Source organism: Gobio gobio (genome assembly GCF_949357685.1).
Source record: "Gobio gobio genome assembly, chromosome: 18".
Lineage (NCBI taxonomy): Eukaryota > Metazoa > Chordata > Actinopteri > Cypriniformes > Gobionidae > Gobio > Gobio gobio.
This window is the reverse complement of record NC_137111.1, coordinates 34,759,441-34,779,662: the sequence shown is the minus strand read 5'-3', so window position 1 is coordinate 34,779,662 and position 20,222 is coordinate 34,759,441. Positions and strand designations below refer to the sequence as shown.

The 20,222-nt window shown below is 36.2% G+C and overlaps 2 protein-coding genes and 1 long non-coding RNA gene across 4 annotated transcripts in view; 2 read left to right on the top strand and 1 right to left on the bottom strand.

The window, feature by feature from the left end:
- LOC307142248 overlaps positions 1–20,222 on the top strand; it is a 673,051-nt gene that overhangs the window by 161,945 nt on the left and 490,884 nt on the right. The window lies entirely within an intron of this gene.
- LOC307142244 (hyaluronan-binding protein 2) lies at positions 29–10,795 on the bottom strand. 2 transcript variants are annotated; one of them, XM_079842938.1, is made up of 14 exons: positions 10,384–10,795; positions 9,603–9,741; positions 9,432–9,518; positions 8,664–8,771; positions 8,424–8,540; positions 8,139–8,249; positions 6,622–6,793; positions 6,249–6,343; positions 5,875–5,982; positions 3,233–3,581; positions 2,468–2,610; positions 1,086–1,220; positions 851–996; positions 29–689 (listed from the first exon to the last, which is right to left on the bottom strand). In XM_079842938.1, the coding sequence occupies exons 1-14, from the start codon at positions 10,441–10,443 to the stop codon at positions 525–527; spliced, it is 1,935 nt and encodes a 644-aa protein (XP_079699064.1). In that variant the 5' UTR covers positions 10,444–10,795; the 3' UTR covers positions 29–524. The 2 variants fall into 2 exon arrangements, with proteins under 2 accessions (XP_079699064.1, XP_079699065.1); XM_079842939.1 differs by having other exon boundaries at positions 30–689; positions 9,432–9,491; positions 10,384–10,528.
- Positions 16,351–20,222, top strand: part of atrnl1a (attractin-like 1a) — a 351,306-nt gene continuing 347,434 nt past the window's right edge. Inside the window, exon 1 of the mRNA XM_079843147.1 lies at positions 16,351–17,081. Coding sequence (XP_079699273.1) covers positions 16,840–17,081 — 242 coding nt within the window. The 5' untranslated portion in view covers positions 16,351–16,839. The remainder of the gene's footprint in view (positions 17,082–20,222) is intronic.

The window sequence follows — 20,222 nt, the reverse complement described above, 5'->3', positions numbered from 1 at the left end:
ATAAAATAATAAATGTACAATAAAAATTATGGCATACATTCTGTATCTATCACAAATAGATATTCGTACCACAAGCACACTACCATTCAAAAGGTTTCTCAGCAAGAAGTCTCTTACACTCTAAAAGTGTATGCTCACAAAGGCTGCATTTAGTTAACAAAAACATAGTAAAAACAGTATTCTTTCTGAATAAAAGAATACAAAAATAAATTTAAAAAAAGTGTGTGTGTGTGTGTAGCTAGCTAGTCGAAGCAAAAAAAAAAAAACATTTCTTGTTGCTGCTAGCTAGCTAATACGGACACTATAAATGAATATAAGCAAGGACACATTTAATTGGTCAAAAGCTCTAATATATATTTAAATAATAGTTGTGTGAAGTATTTATCCCCATGAAGACTCAAGATTTTATTAATTCATCAAAAAATCATCTCAAACTCTGCGATAATAATGTGTACAAAGCACTACTAGTAAATCAGAGTACACACAAAAAAAGATGTGGTCATGGTTAATCTTTCATGGACCTGCTACTGGCTCCCAGCCGTTTTTTCATTGATCCAGTCCAAGTATTTAATGACTCTGGTATAGACACCAGGCTTGTTCTTCTCTCCACAGCTGTCTCCCCAGCTCACTATACCATAGACATAGTGTATTTGATCCTTCTCACAGGTGAGAGGCCCACCAGAGTCACCCTGTCAGAAAGACAGAGAGATAAAGTATTGACAACAACAGAATTACTTTGTAGTGATTTTACTGATCTTTCCATGTTGCAAAATGTAATTCTAGTTACAGCAGCACCAGCTCTTTCAATATTAGTAAACAACATTATACAGTTAAAAAAATGATGACCCACCTGACAGGAGTCCACTCCTCCCTTGAGATAACCTGCGCAAAACATGCCGCCATCCAGCAGAGCCGCATACACTTTATTGCTTGAACAAGCCTCCTGAGAAATCAGCAAAACCTGTGCATCAAGCAAATGCATGGAGCCATACTCTGCTACAGATAGGAAGGGAAAGAGAATGGATTCAGTCCTTTCATCGATGAACCTTCAACACAAACTCAAGAATAGACATATGGAGATGTACACGTCTCTGTGGCTCCCCATCCTGAAATGCTGCATTCTGTTCCATCTGCAAAAGGTTCTTTTGGCAAGCAGGCAGCCTTCACAAACTGAGTTTCCTTAGCACATTCTCCATTAGTAGCTTTCAGTTTTAATAGAGCTGTATCACAAGAAATAATGACCATTAGAAAAACAAGAAAATAATACAAACATTATAGACCTTCAAAGTAGTTTGTGGAGCTTCTCCTGCATTTTTTTTTATCACCAAATAGCCAGATTAATTGCTTAGAACTGCAACAATATTGAGAACAATATTAATAACATAAGTGAACAACATCAATATAACATTTTGGGGTCTTTTATTTTGAAGTTCTAGTGTATTTTTTATAGCTTATCTGTACTCCTGTCTTGTGTTTTTCAGGAAATTTTTAATAAATAAAGACTTAAACATCACTCAAACAAAACGTGACTTTCCCCAACACCTAAAATGAATCTGCAGCTGTCAGGTGGTACAGCGGTCATGTGGTACAAGTAGTTCTCTGAAAATTCACAGCTTACAAGTTGTAATTATAAGGTCTACGAGCCCATGAACACCTTTTTACAATTTTAAATCTCGTAGTTACAGGAATTACGACAGGCAGAAGAATGCAGAAGTGGGCTGCGGAGCTATTACATGAACGATTTAATTGGATGAGATCCCAACAGTGCATTATGGGTATTTTCGAATCACTGAGTTGTACACAACTTATTTCGGTGCATTATAGGATTCAGCATTATTATAAAATAATGCAATATTATATGGAGTGATGGGGTGATTTCAGACACGGCTAAGAAAAGGAATACTAAGCAAACTTCAAAATAAAACCCTTATGAGATTAAGAACAGAAACAAAAATAAATAAATAAATGAAGCAAAAATCATTACAACAATCTTTAACACTGACTATTATTAACTCTTTCCCCGCCATTGACGTGTTTTTCAGGTAATCCATGTTTTTACTGTTATACGTAGGGGGCACTATTGTACATCTTCTGAAATACTACAGAATCTCTGGATCAAGAAAAGCTATGAAGCAGAAACAAATACTCCGCACGTCCTAAAAAGTGCATTTTCAAAAACAAACAAAAACACGATTTTCTCAGCTTTTTGTTTAAAAATGTTGCTTTTTTTAATGAAACTTGTGATTTTAAAAACATAAAAGAATGCATGAAGCTAAAATAAAATGTTTTTTTTTTTGTTTGTTTAATAACAGAGGATCATTTCTTTCTTTTATAATATTTTTTGTTCAGATATCCTTACAATAAAATTCTGGGAGCCATGAAAGTTTAGTGAAAATAAAAAAAAATGCTGGTGGGGAAAGAGTTAAAACACTGTTTATTTGTGCAAATAAATGTCTACAATACACACCAATATCATTGTAGACGACATCAGGAGTTTCCTTGTACTTCTCATGGATGATTGTGTCCTCCACCAGCACAGTCTGGTCTGTTGGTTCCTTTTGTACTAGATTTAATCCTCCCAATACAACACTGTAATCATGCTTTTTATCACTGTATACACAACAAAAGAAAACAAAACTAAGCCATGGTTCAAATAAAAAACAAAGAAGCATGAAATAATACAGATAAATTACATTTCAGACTATTGCAAGTGTAAAGATTTCTCCATTTCTAGAAGTAAAATTTTATATTGAGAGCTCATACATTTTTTGATTAAGGATGACAGTAAGACAATAATTCATAATGATAACTGTTAATTGAAAGCTGTGAAATATGAACTAAAACAGTTAACAGTTATCATTGTTAGAAAAAGCAAGGATGGGAATGGGACAAAAATTATGTTTCGTTTACGCAATCCTGACAATGAGTCAACTTATGTGTCCAATATGTGATTTGGAGAAAAGCGCACATACAACCGAAAAAGCAAACCAGACAGCAGACATATTACCTTGTTTGAAGTTTTTATTACCTTGTCATTTTGCACACATTCAAAGCAACTTTGTCAGGTGCGCAAAAGGGATTGCTTACAAGATTCAAAGCTGTTCAGACCTAACCATTAGCCTACCCTACAGTATCCTATGTCTGTTAGATACCTTAATAAATCTTGTCACAATTTTTCTGTGGTCATTGGGTGAATTATGTACTTTAATATTGTACTAAAGGCCATACTTACATACAGTGGGCCGCAGTCAGCACCCAACAAGGTTTGATAAGGGTGCCTCCACAGATGTGTCTGTAGCCTTGGACGGATCCTTTAGGTTTAATCTGCACTGATACTTGCCATGGATGGGCTCCAGGAATAGCTTTAAGACCCCCATAAATCCGGTTTAGTTGTTTTTTCGGCTGAGGTTTACCACAGGTAAGAAAACTCCTTGTTACATTAGCATTAGTTGGTCTGACTTGTGGGGGAGGAGTAGGGGTTATTTGGGCTGAACTGGTGCTCTCTGGGGTTATTTGGGCTGAACCGGTGCTCTCTGGGGTTATTTGGGCTGAACTGGTGCTCTCTGGGGTTATGCTGGCATCTGGTAGGTGAAAATTTTGGAAACAGTGCAAAATTTGAGGATTTGTATCGATTCAGAGTGTGATATTGCTATTATAAATCAGTTAAGTAAGCAAGATGTTAATATTGAGAAACTTCCATTTATACACAACTTTATCTATTTTTGCGCTACCACAAAAATAGTTCCAAACAAAGCCACAGCAGAATCAACATTCACAAGTCTCTGGGCAACACGCAGCAGTGGTGTTTTGTTTGTGCGGTCACGCTTATTACCGCTGTTCAGGGAGATTTCATGGCCAATATTTAAATAGGAATCCGTGCAATTGAGAGTTTTGAGTGTAAGGGCGAAAAAGTTCCCCACAAAGATGTTGGTCATGCAAATTTGCCACATTGACCAAATGCTTGGTTTGAAAGTGGCTTCCGACCTGTCACTACTATTGACCATTTTTAAAGGGATAGTTCACCCAAAAATGAAAATCATTTACTCACCCTAAAGTTGTTCCGAAAACACTTTATAATACTGTTCCATCATTAATGAATAACTACACAGGAACAAATGAGTAATACAATATCAACAGTTTAGGAACTACTATTAAAGGGGCTATATGCAACTTTTTCCCCAAAATAAACGTAACAATAGCCTTTTTATTTTACCATTTATGACTCAAACATCTCCTGATGAGCATACTGACACCTTGTCCGCTCACAGTGGGTGCACCTATAAGCCTGTATCCTATTTTTCCTATTTTCTGGCGGGTCGTTTTTTCCCGCGCTGTCTGCGGATGTGACGTCACCACCGCTGCGAGAGCGAGCAGAAAATAAGAGCAGTTCTGTTTTTTGGCCACAGGTGTCAGTCGCGAGTTTAAATTTCAGAAAAACGCATATAGCCCCTTTAACTAACAAGAAACTATTATTAATGAATTAATTTGTAAGTAATGGTGCTCAGTTGAATGTGGTAGTTCGCTATTAGCTAATCAATAACTACTATTTTAAAAACTACTATATACAGGTTCATAATTAACATGAATAATGCATAATGTATAATGAATTCTAAAGGAAAGGTAAGAGTAACCCACTAGTAATGACTCAAGTGTTACTACATCCTTCTAAAGTAATTAATAATTATTTGGATCAGTATTTTAAAGTGAAAAACATCACTACATCCTTTAGCTTTTGAGGTTTTTGTAGGGTTTTGGATAGTAACACTTAAGTAATTACTAGTGGGTTACCATGATCTTCACTTTAGAATACTGATCCAAATAAGTAGTAATTCCTATAGAGGTACAGTGTGTAGTAACACTTGAGTCATTACTATCAAAAACCTTACTAAAACATCAAAAGTTTACAATGATTTCGGTCATTACTAGAGTGTTATCATGCTATTCACTTTAGAATACTGATCCAAATAATCAGTTCCTTGAACTTCCTTCTGAAGGATTTAGTAACACTGGAGTCATTACTAGTGTGTTACCATGATCTTCAATTTTGCATTAATTATACATTATGCATTACTCGCATTTATTATAAACCTGTATAAAGTAGTTCCTTTTAGTCCTCTGTGAGGTATGAAAAAAATAGTAGTTACTGATTAGCTAATAGTGAAATAACGACTTTTGACTGAGCGCTTTTACTTACTAATTCATTATTCAGAGTTTCTTGTTAGTTAATCGTTACCAGAGTGTTAATACTGCATTACTCACTTGTTCCTGTGTAGTTATTCATTAATGACGGAACAGTTTTCTAAAGTGTTACCATTGTTCCAAACCTGTATGAATTTCTTTCTTCTGCTTAACACAAAAATAATATATTTTAAAGAATATGTGTAACCAAACAGGCCCAGGGCCTCATTGCTTTCCATAGTATGGGGGAAAATATACTATGGAGGTCAATGGGGTCCCATCAACTGTTTGTTACCAACATTCTTCAAAATAAAAAATACAAAAATACAAAAAACACTCACTAAAATCTCAATGTTGATCAATAATCACAGAGATGTTGCTAATGTGACAGTGTTTTGAACAAATCGGTTTAATGAATAATTTCGTCCCTGAATGAATAAAAAATCTGAAAATTCCCTTCCAATAATATAGTGGAAACTGAAAAGATACAATGCTGTGCAACTGTATCAGTACTCTTGGAACATCACTCAGCCTATCAAATTCAAAATAACTATTATATTATATTATATTATCATTAAAGATGGCCATTGTTAAAGCTACAGCTCTTGATTCAAACCCTTAGTAGAACAGAACTAATCACTACTGTTTTGTCATCAGTCTAGACATGATACGTGGCCAACGATGAGGAAGTCTTACCTGTCTTAGCTGGTATGGTTGGTTGGAGAGTAGTTGCTTTTGGTGTGAATGCAGCTGTGGTGGGTTGAGCTTTAGTGGTGGTGGTCACAATTTTTTGGGTAGTTGTTGCTATGGAAAAAAGTACAACATATGAGTAATAGCTGAATTTGTGGCAAAACAAAAGTGGAATAAAATCTGATGCAGATTTAGCGATGTCAAGTCATGTAGCTTATCTGCTAGGTCAGAGAGGGTTTCAAGATAAGACTATTGATTTATTCATTCAAGTGACTCTGAAGGCCACAGAGCTGCTGTATGTTAGTGCTGTGCTGAGTTTGAACTCTTGGTGGAAAAACATCAGATTAAAAACCAAACTGTGACTTTATTATCAGTCTTACCAGGTGTGGGACATTTTCTGACGTTACAATGATCCCATCGAAGTCTCTTGTTCTTCTTTACAAAGCACCATGGTTTCTTATCTCCATCAGGGTTTCTATGATACAGAGGGATGTAGGATTTGCATTTGAGAGTTTACAAGTCCATTGCTGATCGAGCCCAGATGTGTACAGTAGGTGTGTTTTTGACATGTGTGCACATGAAGTGGAATCAGCCTAAGACTGATTAGAAATAAAAAGTTGTAATATAAGCAAATAAGCAAATAAACAAAGTTTTAGGATTTAGAAGCAGGAAGAAGGATTTTAGGAAGCACTATTTCTAGGTCACTAGTTTAATATGTAAGTCTTAGGCTTTTGGTCCCCACGTGTTTTTAACCTGCAGAAGTTATGCGGTCCCAGGCCTTCACTTGATGCAAATCCAGTTGAAGGAAAATATCCTCTATCCAGAATGAAATTGGAGTTCCAGTCAAGACATTCGTCCCCTTCTTCAGTCTCTGACACCTTTCCTCTGTATGACTGTCCATCCCCCTCATAGCAGTCATTTGGGTCTGAGGATAGGCACAGCACACTATGATTGTGTGTGATGTTGTTGTCAATGTTACAATAAACCATTAAACAGGAAATTATATCACAGAAAAGACCCTTCTAGGACTTCATAACAATGTGCCAAAGTAAGTCTTGAGATTCATGTGTCACATGGTATAAACCGTAGAAAACTGGCATTCATGATTTAAAAATAAATAAATACTTTTTTCACCTTGAAAAATATGTTTGAAAACTTACATAACTGTGCAAACTCATATTTATTCAAGGTGTCAAATAATGTGTATTTTTAAACTAGATGCACCTTTTAAAATATTTGAAGTAAATAATTTTTTTGTCAATGTATGTTGAAACTAACTCATGAACTTTTGAACATTTTTTGTAAGAAATTGGCACATTTTTAAATGTAAGTTTTTTTGTCATTGTCCAATAAGTTAGATTGATAGGAGTGTGCGTAATGAAAAAAAAACTGTATATACATACACACACTGCACAATAAAAGGCTCATCAAACACCTTTTTTTCAACATTTAATACTTTCTAGTTATTTATGTTTTTGAAGCACCAAAAAAGTTGCCTTTTTAATTAACTTGCATTACATTTTTTAAAATATGTCATATGTCATTAAATCAGAATCTTTAAAGGGTTAGTTCACCCAAAAATGAAAATTTGCCTATGATTTACTCAAGTCAGGTATATATGGCATTCTTCTTTCAGACAAATAAAATCAGAGTTATGTTAAAAACGTCCTGGCTCTTCCAAGCTTTATAATGGCAGTGAATTGTTGCTTCGTTTTTGAAGTCCATAAAAGTGCATCTATCCATCATATAACTGCTCCTAAATAAATAAAAAAAAACTAAATAACAACTTATATAGTGATAACCGATTTCAAAACAATGCTTCATGAAGCTTCGGAGTGTATCGAATCACTGAGTCGATTCAGTGGTTCGGATCGCGTGTCAAACCACAAAACTGCTGAAATAATGTGACTTTGCCGCTCCGTCCGAACCACTGAATCGACTCGCTGATTCGATACACTCCGAAGCTTCTTTTTTTTTTGGCGCACCAAAAATATTATCGTCGCTTAATAATATTAATATTGAACCACTGTACTCACATGGACTGATTTAAATATGTTTTTACTACATTAATAGATCTTGAGAGTGTAAATTGCTTTGCTCTCTATGGAGGCCTCACTGAGCCTTCGGATTTCAACAAAACTATCTTCATTTGTGTTCTGAAGATGAACGGAGGTCTTACGGGTGTGGAACAGATGAGGGTGAGTAATAAAAGCATCCTCTGATGTCGAGAAATACAGCATCTCTGTAATTATGGCAGAATATATACTCACCGACTTGACAGTATTGTCCACTGAAACCAGCTGGGCAGACGCATTTAAAATCACCCTCGTCTGAAACACATCTGCCATTATTCTGACAAGGGTTTGGTGCACATGGAGCGGCTAGACAAAAAGACATAAAACATAAATCGACAAGTATACAACCCAAATTCCCAAGAAATATGATTTAGTTGTAGTACGTTTTTGTCTGAGCATTCTAGAACCAAATGCGAAATGCTAAAGTCTGTTTGTTGAGTAACTCTGGCTGTAGCATGAGTCCAGTGCCCTGAGTCTTACGTGTTTTGCAGGTTGGTGGTGCAAATGGTGGAATACACTTGCACTTATAGTAGGGAGGAGACGAGGTAAGAAGACACAGTCCTGTCCCACAGGTTCCTGGTTTACAAACCTTTTTCCCTAAAACAAACATCAAATGCCTCTCATAATGTCTTCAAAGGCAACTGTATATATTGGTTATTATGTATATATATTGCAGTATATTATGTTTTATATTGCAGATGGTGGGCAGTAAGCTCATACCTCTTTGGCACCTTCTACCTACAAACTGCTTGGGGCATTTGCATCTGAATTTATCTCTTTTCTCCTCACACACCCCGCCATTCAGGCATGGATTCGGGCTGCATTTTCCTGAATTACCAAAGGGGGAAACATCTATTTGATCATAGTTTAGGAGGTGATTTCAGTTTGGTATAATATTTATAACATCATATTTTGGTTTGTGTGTGATTGGACCATAGTTGTTCATATGTACCGTTCAAAAGTTTGGGCTCGTTTTTTAAAGTCTCTTTTGCTCACCAAGGCAGCATTTATTTGATTTAAAAAATACAGTAAACACAGTAATATTGTGAATTTTTTTTAATTACTTTTCTATTTTAATATATTATAATTAATTCCTGTGATGGCAAAGCTGAATTTTTTAGCAGCCATTACTGCAGTCTTCCGTGTCACATGATCATTCAGAAATCATTCTAATTTGCTGATTTGGTGCTCAAGAAACATTTCTTATTATTGTCAATGTTGGAAACAGCTGTGCTGTTAATATTTTTGTGTAAACCGTGATTCTCTTGTTTTCAGGATTGTTTGATGAATAGAAAGTTCAAAAGAACAGCATTTATTTGAAATAGAAATATTTTGTGACATTATAAATGTCTTTCTCTTTTGATCAAATTAATATGTCCTTGCTGAATAAAAATAATTATTAATATTATATTACTCCCCCCAAAAAAAATATATATTTCTGACTAACTTTTGAACGGTAGTATAAACAATATGAGGAAGAAATCATACCTTTGAGGTCTTGGAGCTCAAAAAGCCAATCATTGGGATCGTCATCATCATCAGTGTCATCTGTGTTGTCAAACTCAGCCTTCAGTTCTGATATCATAAGTTGCAAATAGAACATTTGCAAAGATGTATATGCATATGTATTACATTTCAACCCAAAAGCTGACTACTTACCCTCCAATCTTCCTTTGACTCTCTTACCAGGATGTTTACCAGACTTCCCATGTTTATCATTGTGCCCGTGTCTATCACGTTCACCGTGTCTATCACGTTCAGCATGCTTATCATGCTCATCATGTTTATGTTTCTTCAACTAATGAGAGGTGAGAAACTTGCTCAGAAAATGCATTCTTTTATCAAGATCAGCTAAATGTGATTCATATTTGATATTCAAATATTACAGAATATGAATAAAATGTGGTTACTGTATAGGCAAAGGTTTGATTTTAACCATCATTTGATACAAAACAAAACATAATATAGCAACCCTTAATTTTTATTCAGATGAAGAAGCTGTCATATACCACAATGTATTTTAGCTTGTTAACTTTCAGTGTTCTGGTAGCGGAATCTTTCACTTGCCATATAAGGTATTATTCAAGTGATTTAAAATTTTAGCAATCTCGATTTTTGTGATATCAGCTTCAAAAATGGAAACAAAACTTGGTTAGACATAAGGCTTTGATTTCCCAGCAATTTTAGAGTCAGAAATTATTCTGTAAAATATATATTTTGTATAAAATAAAAAATGATTAGTTCAGTACATTTGCTTTACAGTACACCTCCATAGATCTGTATTTCAAAGCATTCATGAATTTAAGTTCAGATCTATGCTCAAAAAGAGGGTGACCGTTAACAGGTTAAAATTTAACACAAGTCTGATGTTGACAGTATAGTGATCGTATTGTAAGGTAATTAATCTATGATATATCAGTATTTAATTGTTCATACACACCTGTGCAGGGACAATGACAGCACAGAAAAACAGGAGAAGCAGCCACAGCTTGAGATTCATGCTGGCCGTTGGTCTCTGAGGGAGTGACACACTGCAGACCTACTCTGAATCTTACAGTGTAGGTCAGTGTCCTGTGAGTGTGTGTGTGTGGGTGTGTGCGTGTATGTGTGTGTGTATGTTGAGGGGTTAACAGGTATGTGCATCTGTGGGTCTGTGCAATGGACAAAAATCAAACCACTCATTTATGTATTTCAAAAGTATTATCTTCAGTTTACCTATACTTGAGTGCAGCTAGCATTACATGACTCACTAGTATCTATACTTCTTTAATATTTCGAAATATGTGAAAATACAGTAATTCTTTATCATTCAAGAAGCAGTGAATGTATCGTCAAATAGTCCAGCAGAGAATGTTTCTGGATTAATGGATAGACCGGCAGTTCACAGATCATATTGACAAAGCAGGATACTGTTTGTTTCATTGGAGACTTTGTCCGAAGAGTGGATTGTGAGAGGTCATGCTTGCAGAAGAGGAAAGATATCAGGATAAATACAAAGGTACAAGGCAAAAAGTAAAGACTACTATAAATATATAAAAGGCTCTACAAGCAATTAAATTTTTTTATGGCTTTTAGTCCACATCTGTTTGAGCTTTGAGGCCATTAAGTGACAGTGTACTCCCAAAAGTTGAAAGGTAAAAGAAATTTAAAAAAAACTATAGTGAACTCAGGGTGACTGGGACACATTTTGCCATTGAGATGACTTGGAAAAAGTGTCCCAATCAATCTGAATTCACCCACTAATTCCATATAAGGATATATTATTTTGTTTCGGAATACAAACACATAAAAAGCGGTATTTTGCACAGATAATGCCAAAGTATCATGTCCACAAAAGATGTGTGGAATGCGTTTATTGAGACACAAACAAACATAAATGCTAATAATAAACAACATATTACTAGTGTTTCACTACGGCTGATGCGCTAAGAATCCATGTTGGATCTAAAGCAGGGGTTGTTGCTCTTTCCTGGAGTTTCCCAGTCGCAAATTCTACAAATTCTTCTTTAAGTTAAAAGTTCCATACGGGGCCTAGGAATTTCCCACGTCCGATAACAAATGGTAAGGCACCATTACTAAAGCAGGACTCTGGCCTTCTGACTAAAAGCAAGTAAAAAAAAATATTCTGTTCTACTTAAAACCTAGAATTGCTAGGTTCTACTTCATTAAGAGTTATTTTACATGTAGACAACATCGTTATGTTAAAAAGTAACAAATTCTCAAAGTGCCAAATGTCAAAATATTCTGTCACATGACTCTTTTTATTTTTATTTTATTCCAGTCCTGTGTGTTAAAAGTAGTTTAGTGCCTCTACAGCACCTTCGGTATCTGACCACAAGAGGGCTCTAGAATATCTCTTTTCCCATTGATGCATGGGAACGCACTGAATATACGTCGCATAAACATAACAGTAAACAAACGTCACCACTGAACTACAGCTTTTTAAAATATAATTTCCATAATAACAACAAACTAAGAAGATGATTTAGCGACTGTAACATTACAGCTAAAATTCTAAATTAATATTGAGATTTTTTTTAATGGTAGCCAAAGTAGAATATACACTTTAATCACAGTAACATATTTTCTCCGTGGAAACAAGTGTAGTTCTAAATAAATGATAGCCTACTGCATCCATGTATATTTTTAATCTACTACCATTTGTAATGTATTGCAACACTAGACACATAAACAAACACTGCCTTTTCTTCAGTGTTGATTTCAGAGCAATCTCCAGCTGCCTCTAATTTGTGCATCAGTCACATGATAAAGGCTATGATGAAATAGTGCAAGCTAACCCTCTCTCTCTGTATCATAGTTTCTGTCATTGTGCAATGGATGATTGTGTAGGTCAGGTGACAGTGATGTATGTGTGTTAAATCTGGATTATCATTTTCCAAATGTAGGTTTAATTATAATAAAAAATATTATTTAATAAGTACATTGTTTTCACAATGTTACACATTCTGTAGCTGTGCTGCTGTCAGGACAGATGGTTGACTCTATTGCGTAATCTTTTTCTGCGATAAATCGTTTGCAGAATGTGATATCACATGTTGATCCTCCTCGTCAGTGTTCCACAACCACTTTCATTGCAGGTGCTTAGGCTAAAGTATTCACTATGACCTACTTCAAGTTATCCACGAGGGGAAATCTAAAACACAGCAAAATACACCAAAACTGTCTCATGGGCCTTGTACTTTAAAATTAGACACATTACTTATAAGAGACTGACAAGCCATTTCAGTTTCTTTTTTATTAACTTCAATATATTGTATAACAATATGTACTTACTGATGCCTGGATTTTCTTTCATTTATCAATGTGTTTTTACACATGCTCGTGATTTGCTTCAACATTTAAATCAGCATGAACATTTGCTGAATGTCATCAAATCTGGCGAATTTTTAAATGGCAATTCCTATTATAGCAGCCCATAAAATCCCAGAAAGTTTTGCGCCCCTTGCCCTAATCAACCTCGATTCAACCTATAAATACAAAGGATACCACGATTTTCTGTTTTCCTTGGTTTCTATCAACAGAGCCAATCTAATTTTCCTGAGAGAGAAAGAGCAGTTCTCCTGAGTGAGATAATTGTATTTCTCTCCCGCTGTGAGTTTGCAGTGTATGGCTGTGTATGGCCTTCTGAGAATGTTGTTGACGTCTTACCCAGATGATACATCTTTATTTGTAATGATCACTGCAAATGATTCCCCGCAAAAGCACAGTGCATTTAGACACATTTCAGTTTCACCAGAGTAAAGGAATGGAAATAATTTTTTATAATCTTGTTTGTTGTAAAAAAGATGAACACCAGCAATACACTTTTAAATATTGTCATCATTTATTCAGACTTTGTAGACCTAGTTTATTTTGTGAATACATTTATGTCAACCAAAGAAAATCATGGGATTGTGCTGAGTTATACATTTATATGATTTGATTATCCATCAAGAGGAGTTGATGACATTACTGCCCTGCATAGGATGTCCTGAATCTTGTTTTAGAGCAACAGACTATACACCGATCGATCCGTCATAATATTATGACCTAATATTCTTAATATTGTGTTGGTCCCGCTTTTGCTGCCAAAACAGCCCTGACCCATCAAGGCATGGACTCCACTAGACCCCTGAAGGTGTGCTGTGGTATCTGGCACCAAGATGTTAACAGCAGATCCTTTAAGTTGCGAGGTGGGGCCTCCATGGATCGGACTTGTTTTTTCAGCACATCCCACAGATGCTCGATTGGATTGAGATCTGGGGAATTTGGAGGCCAAGTCAACATCTCAAACTCGTTGTTGTGCTCCACAAACCATTCCTGAACCATTTTTGCTTTGTGGCAGGGGCGCATTATCCTGCTGAAAGAGGCCACAGGCACCAGGGAATGCCGTTTCCATGAAAGGGTGTACATGGTCTGCAGCAATGCTTACGTAAGTGGTACGTGTCAAAGTAACATCCACATGGATGGCAGGACACAAGGTTTCCCAGCAGAACATTGCCCAAAGCATCACACTGCCTCCGCCAGCTTGCCTTCTTCCCATAGTGCATCCTGGTGCCATATGTTCCCCAGGTAAGCAACGCTGCATCACCCGGCCATCCACATGACATAAAAGACAATGTGATTCATAAGACCAGGCCACCTTCTTCCATTGCTCCATGGTCCAATTCTGATGCTCACGTGCCCACTGTTGGCGCTTTTGGTGGTGGACAGTGGTCAGCATGGGCACCCTGACTGGTCTGTGGCTATGCAGCCCCATACACAACAAACAGTGATACATTGTGTATTCTGACACCTTTATATCAGAACCAGCATTAACTTCTTGTGCAATTTCAGCTACAGTAGCTAATTCACATAATCATTTCATAGGAGACACTGATCCTCATCATCAAACTCATGCTTATTTATCGCATGAGGTAACTTAAGAAGTTTTTAGCTCAAATAAGTGAACAATAGACTATTTTGCAGATGAACAATCACACACCCTAAAATAATCATATTTCTGGACCTGCCTTCAGAATATCTAAGTTTCTAGGGAAATGTTGATGTCCGTTTCACAGATAAACATTCCAGCTATTGACAGTAGTATCAATGGTCGTAGAAGCAATCGTAGGCTAAGTTGCTGTAGTCTTTTCTTCCTTTATTGTGACGTATATCCAAGTGAAAGGGCTTCTCGAAGAAGAAAAAATGTATGGTGGGACTTTACTTTTTCCATTAAGAATCGATTGGATTGTTGTGGTTTTCTATTGTTGTGATCTCATGAGTGACAGATTGTCCCGCCCTTGCGCCATACAGTACTACAATATACCATAAAAAATAAGAATGGTCAGTTTTGATAGCATGGTGACTTTAAAGCTAAATAGAAATATTTAAAGAAACAAAAACTATTAAAAAATAATAAAAGTACATAACTAAATGATTAAAGCAGCACTAGGTAACTTTTGCTCTCGGGCTCCCCCTACAGTTGGGAAACAGTATTGTCCTCTACTACTGTCGTAAACTGTCATTCTACATCAGCGGATGCATCGCACGTGCATTTGTTGACATGACAACTATGATAGCCCTGAACACTGCCGGAGTTCACATGCAGGTGTTCTGCTTGCGTCGCGTGTGAAATGTCTTCATCTCAGGTACAGTGGCATATGTTTCAGCATGTCATATGAATATAATTTCATGGGTTTTATTTTTTTCAAACGCCAAATGATCGCGATGCTCATGTTTACAAGCCAGCGTCATTATAGTAGCCTAGTCTATTGGTTCCCATTTTACAGAATCTATATGATACTTCAATTCAATGTTTGAGTGGTAGGTAATAACCATATATCGTCAATATTATAATATCAAGCTACCCTAGATGAATCTGCAAATTTGAAAAATCGATTTGCATTATAGCTTGAGGAAAGACAAATAAACCAATATCACAGACATGTTAGGTATCCTAAAATATGATTTTGTATGTATTACGTATTTACTTGCAAGAATGTAGCCCCTCCTCCTTCAGCTCACGCCAACGAGCAAACGCTGGCCCAATGTTGATCCTCGTCCTGCCTTTAATCCGATCACTTTCTCGTTTCCTCTTTTTGCTTTCCTCCGACAAACCCTTTGCTTTCTTATTTTTCTGTGCTGCTTCGGCCATGACTATAACATTTGGCAAACAATTATAGTTTTTCTCGCACGTCCGAATTTAAGGAAGTGGGGGTGGGGGTGGAAGTGACGTATATGCTGTAAAGCAGTCGAATTTTGTAGTTCTTTTTTTTCTCGGGTTACTACCCGAAACCCGAAGTTTAAAAGTACGATTAAAAACGATACAGACCCCGTCAGGCTATGGCAGACGTGTCATTCAACCTATTGTAAGTCGATGTATCATCACAAGAGTTTTGAAAATATATTATGAAGGTTGAAAAGTTACCTAGTGCTGCTTTAAAACGTATAAGTAAAATAAGTAATATAATAGCTAGCTAGCAAGAGAAGAGAACAAGAGAAAACAACGTTTGTTATGTTGAGATCATGAGAAAACATTTTTTTGTATTCCACAGAAGAAAGAATGCATGTTTGGAACCACATGGGGCGAGTAACGTTAGCTAAATGATAACAGAGTTGTCATTTTTGGGTGGAGTATTCCTTTAAATTGTGACCTTGACAAAAAAAATGCATGGCCTTGGTACCTCCCTTAAATATATCTGTAATGCTCAGACCACAACTTTTATGACCCGCCGCGAGACTGTTTTGCACAATTGAATAGTGCTCTATTACTTTAAATGTAAGATGACAAGGAGTTTCCCATCCTACTATGATAAAGGATGGCTCATGAATATTGATTGCGTCACGTGACCGATTGGACGCGCCAGGAAGGTTACCAAGCAACGTCAGCGTAATCTAATTAATATTCATAAGCCAAACCTTTTCCGTAGTAAGATTCGTCACTTCGCTCTGAGCTCAGCACATTGTTTTGGATAGGAGTTGAGCTGTCATTCCCCTCCGAGTGCATCTCTGACAAAAACAAAGGCGAAACGACATCACGACTTATTGTTTGGAAACGCTTGCTCAAATCATGCAGTTATTTTCGCGATTATGTTGGCACAGTTTACGAACATAACTGCACATCTGTATCTCAGATGTAGCTATTTCAGGTACGATATAAATTAACTGTTGTATGGTTTTGGGCTTTTTTTGGAATAACGCGCTGAGGTGGATGTTCAACGTCGAGAACAGACAGGAGAAAGTTACGTTACATATTGCTTAATACATTCCTGCATGGTGGCAATGACAACAAACTACATTGCAACAAAACCACGAGGAGTATTTCTCTGCTCTGAAGAGATTTCAGAATTAAAAACCTAAAGTCTAATGCAGACTGTAACCTCGTCTCTATGTTTAGATCAGAGGAGTACTGAGGATGGATTTTGGCAGAAGAAGAATGTCTCCACGCTTCTCCACGAGGTGTTTCATATTTAGGACTGAGGAGCCTTTTCACCTTTTCACGTGTATGATGTTTTACCTGTTAATAATATGCACTGAAGGATCCTATTCCAGGACCTGTGAGAAAAACTGCATCTTTGGAAGATGTATTAATGGAACTTGCGTCTGTGACCAGGGATGGGCTGGTGATCAATGTCAACATTGCCAAGGGAGATTCAAGTGAGTAACGCTTTTTCCTCCGGGTAACAGGTTCATTGTTTGCAAACAACGTTTACATGTGGCGTTACCAGCACATTATGGTGGATTACAAGAGTGTGCCATTGGAAAAGCTTTTCCTTTCTTTGTTAAATGTTTGCCTTACTGTTTTCAAAAGCGCAAAGGCCAAAAATATGCGTTTTCTTTTTTTATCCTTTCTGCAAATATGCTGTATGTTCAGACAAGTTTCACACACGCATTAAAAATAGAAAACAACATTGCTTATTACATAATACGACCTTAAAATACTTTTTTTTGTCGTCAGCGGTCCCATAAAGAGCTTTTAACGTTCATAGAGCCTTTGCATGCATTCTTTAGGTTATTAAACTATGAAAAATAAAATGTTTCTTTTAGGAACTGTTTGTGAAAGGTTCTTTGGGGAACCAAAATGGTTCTATATAACACTGCTGTGAAAACCCCCATTTGGAACCTTTATTTTTAAGAATGTACCATAATAGTCAGATACTGAGTATGGATTCATGAAAGGTTACAAATAGCGTAAAGTGTAGTCATGTCAGAAGACAACATGGAGATCTCTTCATCATGTCATAACTCACAAAAATGACACATTTGTGTCTATAAAAATCTTCAAACGCAACATAAAGAGATATAAGTATTGAGATTGTGGATTCTAATGAGCTCTAACTTGAAGTTTGGAGAGCAAATTGAGACCGTGGCTTTGTGCAAGTTTCCTGTCTCTCAGATATCGCTCCTAATAAAGACCAATCTCATTAGAAGAGGTCTCAGTAAAATCAGAAACTGCTCAGATTTGCTCAGAAAATCTGCAGTAAAATAACATTTCTTATCAAATTTTGAGTGTGGGATTCATGAAAGGTTACAAATGACATAAAGTGTAGGCATGTCAGAAGACAACATGGAGATCTCTTCATCATGTCATAACATGACACATTTGTATCTATAAAAATCATCCAACGCAACATAACAGATGGTATACGTATGGAGGTTGTGGATTCTAATGAGCTGAAGTTTCCTTATGGTTTACATGCAGAGATGGATGTGGGAGAACTCTTTTGACTGAACCATATAAATCAGTAAAGAAAACTCATTTTATTTCTGTGACATCAAATTGAGACCGTGGCTTTGAGCAAGTTTCCTGTCTCTCAGAAATCGCTCCTAATAAAGACCAATCTCATTAGAAGAGGTCTCAGTAAAATCAAAAACTGCTCAGATTTGCTCAGAAAATCTGCAGTAAAGTAACAATTCTTATCAAATTTTGAGTGTGGGATTCATGAAAGGTTACAAATGGCGTACAGTGTAGTCATGTCAGAAGAATACATGGAGATCTCTTCATCATGTCATAACTCACAAAAATGACACATTTGTGTCTATTAGTATAAAAATCATCAAACGCAACATAACAGATGGTATATGTATTGAGATTGTGGATTCTAATGAGCTCCAACTTGAAGTTTCCTTATGGTTTACATGCAGAAATGGATGTGGGAGAACTCTTTTGACTGAACCATAGTAAAGATAAATCACTAAAGAAATCTCCTTTTATTTCTAAGACACCAATGGAGAGCAAATTAAGGCCGTGGCTTTGTGCAAGTCTCCTGCCTCTCAGATATCGCTCCTAAGAAAGACCAATCTCATTAGAAGAGGTCTCAGTAAAATCAGAAACTGCTCAGATTTGCTCAGAAAATCTGCTGTAAAATAACATTTCTTATCACATTTTGCCAAAACCAGATTGCCTGGCCAATTCACATAAATTTTATAGCACTAAACTCGTCCACAGTTTGTGTTTATTTTAGTTCTCCCAAGGAATTTTAGTCAAATTTGATATTTAAATAAAATATAAATGGGAACTCGATAAAATCTCCTGAGCTATGAATGAGCATCTCTGAGAATTGTATTTTCAGTGGTTTAAACCTAATGCACATTCAGTGGTTAAGTAGTTGAATTTAGAGGTATAATTACATTGGTGCTTGAAAATGGTTTCCTCCTTGAGTTCAAATACATTGTGCTCTAGTAAGGGATAATGATGTGGTGTATTTAGAGTGTTTGAAATGGGCCTGTGACTCTGCTCTCTTTGAAGAATCAGCCATACTGATTATATTCAATCGTGTGGAAGTGACATATTATCTTTTGTAAACGTAAAGTGGTACTTCTGGCTGTAGAGGAAGTGTGAAAATAGGTACAGACTCCTATGTGGTGTTTTCAGCAGCACTTTCATAAACATTTTGTTGCTATAATGCTGTACTTTAAATCTAAAAGAGTTCCTTGAACATTATGTGGCAGTGTCAGTCATCAGAGTGCCTTCTGTGGAGGTGAGGAGCATCTAAAAGAGCTTAACTGAAGGATCTGACCTTTTATTTCCTTTACCTTTGACAATCTCTGCAGATGTTTATTTCATTTAAAAAAACACCTTGTAATCTGACAGAGAAGTGCTTGTCAGTCATAGATTTAAGGAAAAGTTCACCAAAAATGTACGTACTCTCATATTGTTTCAAACCCATATAAACTATTTTTTTTCTGTGGAACACAAAAGGAGAAAATCTGAAGCATTGTACTAAAGAACAATTGCATATTTTTTATGCCAGGCAGTTACTATGAGTGGGGATGCTTTCATGCTTCAAAAAAGGCACAAAGCCCCATAAAAATGACTTATGTGCAATATTTTTATAGTTCTTATAGAGACCAAAATTTAACTTGTCTTTCAATTAAAGCTTTACCAATGCGTGTCATTGTGCATGGTTATAGGCCTTACAGACAGACATACAGACAGATAGATAGACAGTTAAATAGTAGATAGAGAAGGAAAAAAGTAAATAATGTGTTAATCTGAAACCAGTGTATTGCGAGGAAGTTTGCAATACCTAACTACTTAATTGTGAATGACAGATAGACAGATACATCGCACACGTGTTTACATCACACAGACAGAGAAGGAAAGAATGCATTATTCTGCATCCAGTGTATTGTGAGGTAGTTTGTGATACCTAAACAACTTAATTTTGATAGATAGATAGATAGATAGATAGATAGATAGATAGATAGATAGATAGATAGATAGATAGATAGATAGATAGATAGATAGATAGATAGATAGATAGATAGATAGATAGACACATTCATAGATAGATA